The sequence below is a fragment of the Myotis nattereri genome (genome assembly GCF_964212035.1).
Source record: "Myotis nattereri genome assembly, chromosome: 7".
NCBI classification, from domain to species: Eukaryota; Metazoa; Chordata; class Mammalia; order Chiroptera; family Vespertilionidae; genus Myotis; species Myotis nattereri.
In genome coordinates this window covers 34,802,759-34,812,933 of record NC_138082.1, presented here as the reverse complement: position 1 = coordinate 34,812,933, position 10,175 = coordinate 34,802,759, and the positions used below count along the sequence as shown (strand labels likewise).

Here is a 10,175-nt window from a genome sequence, read left to right as displayed (position 1 = left end):
ACGGATGCAAAAATCCCTTAGAAAAGCTTCATTTGTTGCCTGTAAAGAGTCTTCTTAAGGTCACTTTTGCGCCTAGACCACTCCCTTGTTTCTAGTGAAAGAGTTTCGCTTGGTAATGGCTTGTGGTTCCACAGTGTTCGTGTGTGAAAAGCGTAGACTAAGAGATACTACTGAAACCGCTCCAATCGCAGATTCTGCCATGAAAGGAAGTCCCAACCGTAACATTTCCCCTTATTTTCAGCAAGACACATGACAAGAAAACTCAAGTCCCACTTTAATCTTTACTCAGATGACCATTTTAAATGGCATGAAGAGGCTGCCGTGCTGTCGGGTACTGACCCCCACGGGCCCAGTGTGCTTATCGAACGACCTGCAGGTTGTGGGTGGCGCCCAGCTGGGTAGGGATCTGCGGGTCTGCGGACGGAGGCGTCGAGGCTGCTGGGGCTCCTGCGGCTGAGTCCTCGGGTGTCCTCTCAGAAGCAGGAAAAACGGCAGCTCCCAGACAGGAACGGAGAGAAAGCTTGCGTCCCAAGGCTCTCCATGCCCAGCCCGGCTCCCGTGCGGGGCTGGCGCTTACTGCTGGGATAAGAGCGCGCTCCTGTTCGCTTTCATTTTTTCCAGACGCTTCACTAAGTGGCCATTGCTCACCTCCAGCTCTTCGGTTTTGTCCAGTGCGGAGCGGAGCTGCGAACAAGGAGAGGCAGCTTTCAGGATCTGGCTTCCTCCAAACATAACAGGATTACCAAGCCGCAGTCCTACCGGAAACACAGTTTAACCTGGACCCACTGCGATCCCCACATCCATACTCACATGCACGTGTGAATGCACGTTTTTAAATTTAAATAGGCTAGGGGACTGTCTAGGGCGGGGGGATAAAATGGACACATATGTAATACCCTTTGTAATACTTTAAGCAATAAATAAAAAAAATAAAATAAAATTTAAAAAAAATTTAAATAGGCTCAGGATCCTGGCCTCATGAGCAACTTCCTCCTCTGAAACAACTAGACCCCAGACATGGAACAAGCTTGGGGATCATGGTGTCACAAAAGGCAAACAGGAGCTGACCCAGGCCCGCTGGAGGAGGTGGTCTCCGCAGCCCTGGGCAGCCAGGCAGAAACCAAAGCAGGAATGCGCAAGGCCAAGCGAGTGACGCCCGGGAGCGTGGGCCACAGAGCCTGGAACAATCTGCTTCCGATCCCAAACCCTCAAAGATGGGGGCTCGGGTCGTGGGACAGGTTAAACCCCATTGCCTTGCAAGCCCTCTTTGCAGGAAATTCCAAGTCAGGCCTGGAGTGTTCCTGCAAATTAAAATCCAGTGAACCTCACCAAACACCAAACACATGAAGGGACAAACCACTGGAGTCAGCAGAAGCAAAAACAGCACAGAATCAGACTCCTAAAGACTGAACAGGTTTCAGTTGCCAGGTGTGCAAAACAGCACAGCTGTGCACGGAATCTTTAAAGAATAAGGACACAATTAGGAAAGAGAGCATGCATGACCACACAACCAGGAAGTGTCAGGAATGAACACACCAGAAAAACAAAGGGAGGTGAACGGGGAGATCCCTGCCAAAACTATACCGCAGGCAACAGAGAGAGAGGTAAGGAGACGAGGCAGCCTTTAGTGGGTACATGGGAGGTTGCAATGAAAAGGTCTGATCTCTTACTGGACTCCCAGAGGGAAAGTGGAGAGAATAGGGATCGGGAATGACATAAGGAGATTATGGTTAAAAAAATTTCCAAAATCAAGAGAAAAGACTTACCAGAGCCAAGAAATGCGCACATTCCAAGCAGAATAACAACTCACACGTACCACATTAGAGTGAAACTGTAGGAAATCAGACTGAGCTTCGATCTCATGATGAGACGGTGGCTGATCCCCCCACATAAGTCCTCTCTCTGCTCGCCCAACTAGAATATTGCTACCCCTTGTTTTCTTAGAAACAGCCCAGAGCCGTTACCTCTCTTTGGAGTTTCCGTTTTTCAGCCTTCAGTTCATCTTCTATTTTTTCTGCATTTTCAGCAGCTGATTTATAACGTGATACTTGACTCTCTAACCTTATTACCTAAGAGGAAGGAAAAACCAGCTGCAAAAATGGATTGGCCTGTTTTCTTCCTCCAATTGCTTTATTACACTTGAGATCAAAGGATATAATTTAATAAAATGGGAAAGTACACCATCCAAAGAATTACGACCAAGCCTTCTTGACTATTAAATAGGTTCTAGTCAAGCAAGCTATTTGTTCTTTATTTTTGAGCAACCCAGGACTGACCCTATCAGGGACTCATTTCTTCTCTGGCCCTAGTCCAACAGCGTGGCTCCCATAAGAGCTGATACCCTGCCACCATCGTTCCCTTTTACAGGACGAATCTGCAGGAAAACGGGCTGGTCCAAGCAGAACAGAGCTGGGAAGCAAAGACTCCACCAGGCCCTCTGCTCCAGTCTGATCTCTCCCAGAGTGGGGTGAGGAGGCAGGAGAGGGAGGAGGAAAGGCAAGAGCTGAGACAGGAGTGAGAGGAGGAGGGTTCGGGTGGCATGGCACCGTCTGCCGGAGGCTTCCATTCTGCTGAGATCAAAGCAAGTTTCATAAAACTCATCACTTTCCATGTGCTCTCCTCACTCTGTCCCTATAAAAACTCCAGAAGGTTCCACCCACGTGTACACAATAGAGCGGGGAAGAGTGCCTGCTGTTACCTCTCCCTTGGTTAGGACACAGCTGGCTCCAACTGCCCAGCATGCGAGATGCATGAGTGCTCACGAGGGACCAGAGAGAGCCGGCCCGGCTGGGAGAGAGGAAAGGAGCCAGGCGAGAGGGCGTCCCTGAAGGAAGCATATTTTTTTAAAAAAATTAAATTATTGCCGAAACCGGTTTGGCTCAGTGGATAGAGCATCGGCCTGTGGACTGAAAGGTCCCAGGTTCGATTCCGGTCAAGGGCATGTACCTGGGTTGCGGGCACACCCCCAGTGGGAGATGTGCGGGAGGCAGCTGATCGATGTTTCTCTCTCATCGATGTTTCTAACTCTCTATCCCTCTCCCTTCCTCTCTGTAAAAAATCAACAAAATATATTTAAAAAAAAATTAAATTATTATTTTAGAAATTATTTTTAAAGAAAAAAAGAAAGAAACAGCAACCCTCCGTGGCCACATTAGTTACATCCTACAGCTAATCCATCTCTTACAAAGGGTCAGTATCGGTTACACAACTCAAATCCCAACAACGCCCTTTCTTTCCCTAAGTTCTCTCTGTGTTGGAAATACATTGAGGACCTTGACTTTCAGTTCTAAAAATGTCGGCTTCTTTTTGTCCTCAGCCTTTCAGGGGCGAGGTCGCGCACACATCGGTGTAGGTGCCTGTTACTGCTGGAGCGTGCACGTACATTTTGTTCTAGTGCAGTTATCTCTTGCTCAGATTTTGCAAGTTTAAATTTGAGGTCGCTGATCTGTCTGTTGGCATCCCCTAAAGGTTGAAAAAGAAGGAAAATTTGTTAAGCTCTTGGGCTTTTAAAATGTTGAAACAATAGTTACTGGGAACCAAGCCCTTACTTCCTGATCGCCTTGTAAATATGTTAAGTCCTGGCCCGTGGCCCCCCCAGCCCTCCTGAGCTGAGATAGGAGGGTGCTCTCTCTATGGACCCAGGCTGGGAAAGTGCCCAGGAGAGAGTGCGCCTGTGAGTAAAGAAGTGGTGGTGGTGGAGGGGGGGGGGGGGGCGCGCGGGGCGGGGGAGACTGGGCCTAATTGTATCTCCTTAAGCCCCTTCCTAGTTTACTGGCATAGAAAAAAAACACCTTCTAACTTTCCATGCAATCAGCAGGCCAAAAGGCAGCCGTATCCAGCACAGTAAGTGATTTCCTGCAGCACATCCTATGGTGGCCTCGCTGGGCACGATTTGGGGCACCTGTTCTGCTTCTTAGGCTCACACAGAAACATCCATGCCTTGCCCACCTGCCCGTCCTGTTCTGTCTTACTGAGAAATGTAATCAGGGCTTCTGGGGAGGGGGGGGGGCGGGGTGTGGGGAACACTGGGCTTCTCTCGCCACGGCATTTCTCCCCTCCCAAACAAGCACGCCAACAACATCCCACACGTCAGAGCGGTTGCTCCCGCACAAGGGTCGACATTTACTTTGCAGGTCCATCACGTGCACGTCTGTCCCGTTCTCTAAGACAGCGTCCTCAGGGCGCAGCGTGTCTAGCTTGCCATTCTTCTGTCTTTCTGCCAGCTGCCCTTTGAGTTTCTTAATCTGAAACACCCACCGAGAAAGGATGTTAATTCCTCTATTCCAAACAGACAGAGAAGTTGAGCCTAGAGCCTGCCAAAGGAAACAGCAGGTAAAGGAAAACACCCATAGGTAGAACTGGATGTTGCCTTGCAACTATTTCACACGGATGCCAACGAGACAGAGGTTACATAAATAAGCCCCAGAGAAATGCAGAAAAAGGTGACAATCCATGAGAAAGGGAGTGTCTCCTTTAATGAAGGAACGAACACAAATGAACAAATAAACTACCTTCTGCCAGTTAGTACTCCTCTCAGAAACTAAGTGCAATGAATGAAAATGCCATTATATTTACAATTTCAGGCACAGACCATTTTGTAACTTGGTGACAAGTTATTCGAAGGCTGCCGTTCCTCTTGAATTCAGGAGGAGAGCATACATAAAATCGTTTAAATGTTTGTCTGAGTGTTAGCAATTCAGGGTGCTATTAACCTCTGCTTGATTCTCTAAGGCAGTGGTCGGCAAACTGCGGCTTGCGAGCCACATGCGGCTCTCTGGCCCCTTGAGTGTGGCTCTTCCACAAAATACCGACTTCTGCGCATGGGCCACGAAGTTTCAATCGCACTGTACGTGCGCGCCCGCACCTGGGATTTTGTGGAAGAGCCACGCTCAAGGGGCCAAAGAGCCGCATGTGGCTTGTGAGCCGCAGTTTGCCGACCACTGCACTAAGGAGCCAGGAAGGGCCACCTGGGCCTCCTAGGCACAGAGGTGCTGAAACTGAGTCCCCACCAGGCGAGTCATGTTAGGCAGCAATCTGCGTGCTGCCTCCCCACCCAGCACGTGGCCGTGGCTCTCTGAGACCTCCTCTCCAAACCTCTCCTTTGACTTCAGACGGATACGAATTTCAAGAGCCCGAGCTGGCTTGATGGTTATTTTCAAGCGTGGTGCGTTAGGGGTCCGGACAAAGCAAGCAGGAAGGATGGGAAGGTTCCTGGCTTCAGGCGCCCCACTCGACAACTCGTAAAGCAGTAAAAGGTTGTTACCTGTTCCAGCAAGCACTCCCGTTCGTCAACAAGCTTTCTCAACCTAATGTCTGAAGAAATCAGAAAGACACAGGTTTAGGGGTCTCTGTGCACCGCACCGTCAGCAGACGGCTACACGGGAGAATGAGCACTCAGGTTAGTGAAACTGATGATGAGGGTATTAAACACGTACCACGCGAATGAGGCCACACACAGGACGGGGGAGGAGTTCAGCCTTGGGGGGTTGAGGTGGTCAACCTCCCAGCACATGCTTGTCTCGTCAGCGTCCGACCGCATGCAAACGGGCTAATCTTCTACTTGGGGTTAGCATGCAAGGGCTCTAGGGCCAAACCACACTGCAACACAAGATCTCACAGGCTTCATGGTTTAACATCATTAGCAAGGTACAAACACACTGGGCATTGCCACGACACATCACCGGCATTTTCATCAGCCCGCACCTCCTGACTGTACCCCCAGAGGTATTTCTCTCATGGGCTCACCCAGGCTGGAGTTCTGACTGTGACTACAAATCATAGTTTCCTGACTACATATGTGCCAACCCACTTGTCAAACACTTTTATTCTTTTGAGGAAGAATGCAGGAATAATTAGGTTCTGTCCTTCCTCCCACCCCAGATATATCAGGATGCATATATATATAAGCACCCAGAAATCTCCCTAAACATCTCCCTGAATGCAGTGTTCAGTGCAGGGGGGAACCACAGCCTGCAAGGAGTGTGGGTGTTTGGGCCAAATCCTACACAAGGAGAACCGGGTGTGACGTGATGAGAGCGATGCTCGTGTGTCCTGCGCCCACTCTGCGCCAGGCACGGCCACCAGCCTCTCTCTCCCATGAAGCCCTGCGGGTGGCTCTGTTATTCCGTCCTAAGACCCAAGGCCCAGAACAACTAAGCAACTTTCCGAGGGCTCACTACCCAGCCTCAGGGCGTCGCCCCTAACTGTGTCACTGCGCTGCTTTTCTAACCCTAAACTCAGACCTCAGAGCTGGGCCCGGACTCCCGGCCGGAGGGTCCTGTACCCGAGGGACCAGCGTTCTCACATTGCCTGCTTTTGATCAGCCACGTGAAATGGAAACAATTCACATAAAATGTACCTCTGTCTTCTTTTAAAAAGTCATGTAGCCCCACTCTAACCCAAGTTACATGCTCACTCCAATTGTTTTCCCAAACACCCCAAGTTGTTATTTTAGAAGGCACAGTAACAAACAAATCCAGAAAATGTGGAGCACAAGATTATTTCATGATCCTTTTGAACTCCATTTTGATTTACCCACAGTCAAACTGCTTCTGAGGGAGGATCCATTCTTTCCTTCTATAAACCCACCCAACACTGAAAAAAATTTTATAGTTATAAACCCAGATCTCTTATTCAATACCACTTTTCATTTTATCTTATCTATTTTATATTCCTATGTACAAAATCCCGGGCATCATAAGAAACTCTGAATATATCAGAAAGTGGACTTAAAGCTCATTTATTATACCATTTTATTATTTTTCTATTGGGAGACTTCAAATACCTTAGATAGCAAGTGAAAAACAAATGATAATTTGTAATAATAGTCTTAGGGGAAAAAATAAGGATCCTCTAACCTTGAGTCTCATAATGAGAATAGGAAAAATAGATGTGGAATTTTTAAGAAAGAGAAATTTTAAAGCAGAATTAAGATGGAAACGAAATAGTTTTAAGATAATGGAAACAAGAAAAAGGCAAAATTATTTAATATGAAGTAAATGAGTACTTTTAAAAATAGCTTTAAAAACCAACAGTCTAAATTGTTGAGTGAATGGTGTTACATCACTGGTATACTTATTGTAATTCTTAACAAGAACATTGCAAACCTATTACTACCCTAGTAGCACTGCTCACCATTGTTCTCTAACACCCGATTTTCAAACAAACCCATTTACAGACTTTGGACTTGCAGTTTTCAGAAACAAGGCATAAAGAACTTGAAGTCACAAAGACTCAAATGTAGGGCTTTCTTTCATAGTGGGAAGTTACAATGGGTGGCCATTGAAGGTATTTTAGTAATACTGGTAAGGATTACACTTTTAAAAAATCTGCTTTTTATACTAAATTCCAACACCTTTTCTGGTGTGCATTTGAGAAACAAAAAAGCTAATTAAGGCCTAGAGCCAGTCCCTGGGCAGCCGGACGAGCCTTGGATTCTCCGAGCCCTTCTGGTCACTTGTTCCTGTGGCCTCACATTGTCACCTCACTCGCCCGGGTACAGCAAGGTCCACAACGAGTCGCAGCCACATCACCAAGCAGTCCCTCTTTCTGGCGCTGTGACCGAGGTCTCTCAAGAAACCACTACGTGCCACTCCCTCCCCACAGGTCAGTTTCATAGCGTCTGTTTCGTCGGCCCTGGGCCAGGCCCCCAGGCCAGGACAATACCTCCTCCTTACTGTCAAAGGCAAACAGGTTGCTAAGGACGATTCTTTTTTCTCCTGTTTACAGGGCCCAGGAGGTCCGCTCAGATGGGAACTGTCCACACCAGCCCCGCTGGCTTCCGTTCCATTGAACAGCGGAAGCCATTCACATCTGGAAAAATGTTAAGTCTTTGATGTAAGGACAGTGGACAGGGTGAAAGGGAAAGAGAGGGTTTTTCTCCTGAAAGACAAAGTTTTCCCTATGTATGATCATCACACTGAACAAGCACACATGAACACACACACACCCACACACACACATACACACCCCTTTTTTCCTTCTGGAGTCTGGACGCTTGCAGTACATCTTACTGTGGTATTCACGGTGGCATACTAGGTAAGGTGCTCTCCTGGGGCAGGAGTCTATTGAAAGAAAACAGAAATCCCAAACTATCTAACCCCCGAGAAAGAGCATTCCAGGTCCTGTGACAGTGGGAATGTATATGATCAGGTCATTAACTGGAAATACTAACTTTATAGAAAGCAGTCAGTGCAATCCATCTCATTCCTAAAACCTCTCACAAACTTTACTACGTCCCAACCTTCATATATTATAAAATTGCAACCTATAATTCCAATCTTTTCTTTACATGCACCCACAGTGATACTTAATTATACTTCTGAAGGAAGATTCACATTCTACATACAGTAGCTGCATTCTGCTTTGGGGTGAGAAATATCCCAGCTTTTCGATGTGAGCTATTGTGATCAATGTGCTCCTCTGCTCTGTCTTATGGTGGAACCTCTGTGGTCTAGGTTCCCCTGGGGATGTGCTTGGCACGATGTGCTTGGATGATTTTCCGAGTCTGAATCTTTCGACACTGAAATGTTTCCAGGTTGCTGGGAATACCCCGTGCCTTGCTAAACCTCACAGGCCTAAGGTAACCCTTCCTTGATCATTTATGGGCCTCCACTGTGAGCAAAAGTTACTGTGCTGGGGTACACCGTCATCTCACACTTGGAGCAGAGGAACTGATGCTCACAATGAAGACTCAAGATGACCAGGAAACGGTTGGACTCTTCAGAGTCCTTCTCCTCTTTGGTGCTTCTGTCCTAATTCTCAGCTGTCCACTGCCACTGGGAGCTGGGTCCTATCTGCTTGTTCACTGCACAGGGCCTTTCCTATGTGAAGTGATGAACAATGTCTGCTTATGAAACATGTGACTAAGGGAGGCTGCTGGCTGGCTGGAGGAATGTGGAGTTTACCATAGTGTCCGCAGGTGTGCTGCGGAATAACCTGGGTAAGGGAGGAAAGAATGTAAGGTGGCTTAACGATCTCACACTTAGTGAGTTAGGCCCCAGAGGCCTTGGAAAGGAAGGCTGTTTCCCAGTGTGCACTCCGGTGTGAAAGCAGCTTTGCCGAAGTTAGAGACATCAGCTGAAGCCCTCTCAACTCCTCTGCCGCTCTTGGACTTGATTCTCCAGCAAGCCTCAGGCTTTTCTGTTCACAGGCACCCGTGGGCTTCTGGCAGCCCCATCACCCTCCACTCAAGACCCTTATGTAGAAAGTCAGCGTTTACCTGCCGTTCTCACCACACTCTTCAAAGCGCGCTAAGTCCTGGCCCATGGAATGGAGATCTTTCTCCTCAGAGCCACAGCTCCCAGGCGAGGCTGCGGGGGGAAGATCTCCGCGGTCCTCCCCAGATGACGCAACTTCAGCCCGTCTAGATGCCGGGAGAGAAGTTCAGTCCTTACTGACAAAGGGTGCTCAGCGGGAGTCCCTCCCGGGACCCCGACAGGGAATCAGTAACTTGGAAATGGGCACAACCTCACAGGTGAATTAGGTACAATAGCAGCCAAGGTCAGAATCCAAGGAGCCAAAAGAGTGGAACCACAGGCTTGTAAAACTAGAAAAATGTCTTTATTTCAAATACATGATAACAAGTTTGCCTCAAATTTTATTGAGGCTTTGGTCTTTTTTACATTCAATTATATCTTGTAACAGTACGATGAAGTAATATACTCTCATAAAGTGTTAACAGTATTCATAATGTTCATTCCCTTGTGATTTTAATATTTTACAATTATTTTTCAATTTAATGTTACAATTATTTTTTAAAATTCTTTTATATAGAAAATATATATTTTGTTCAGGAAAACCAGAACAAGAATTTTCCAATAAGACTATACGGAGACACAACAAATGCAAACATTTATACCAAAATACCAAAAGTGATTCAGCTACTGAAAACATCCTGTCATAGTCTAATTAGCAGTTTGCTGAAGAACAGTACTGTTTTCTATTGGTCTTCTGAATAATGATTAGACAAACAGAAAGAGAAGTAATTTTAAGGTTAAAAAATAAATTTTAGAAATGATTCTCCCCACCCTAATATTGTATAGAAAATGCAATTTCAACATACGTCTCTTCCAGAAAATAATTTTTAAAATCTGTGTGTAAAGTGACTTGGATACATAATTGGCATGAAATGAAGTCAAAATCTATAAAATAAGCCCTGGCCAGTGTTGCTAGTG

General features: G+C 46.9%; 1 protein-coding gene across 5 annotated transcripts in view; it reads right to left on the bottom strand.

The window, feature by feature from the left end:
- Positions 1-257: 257 nt before the first annotated feature.
- Positions 258-10,175, bottom strand: part of LRRFIP1 (LRR binding FLII interacting protein 1) — a 112,813-nt gene continuing 102,895 nt past the window's right edge. For all 5 annotated transcript variants that reach the window (XM_081095825.1, XM_081095820.1, XM_081095822.1 and 2 more), the window contains 5 exons: positions 5,264-5,313; positions 4,127-4,244; positions 3,383-3,462; positions 1,965-2,069; positions 258-684 (listed from right to left, as the gene is read on the bottom strand). In XM_081095825.1, coding sequence (XP_080951951.1) covers positions 574-684; positions 1,965-2,069; positions 3,383-3,462; positions 4,127-4,244; positions 5,264-5,313 — 464 coding nt within the window. In that variant the 3' untranslated portion in view covers positions 258-573. The remainder of the gene's footprint in view (positions 685-1,964; positions 2,070-3,382; positions 3,463-4,126; positions 4,245-5,263; positions 5,314-10,175) is intronic.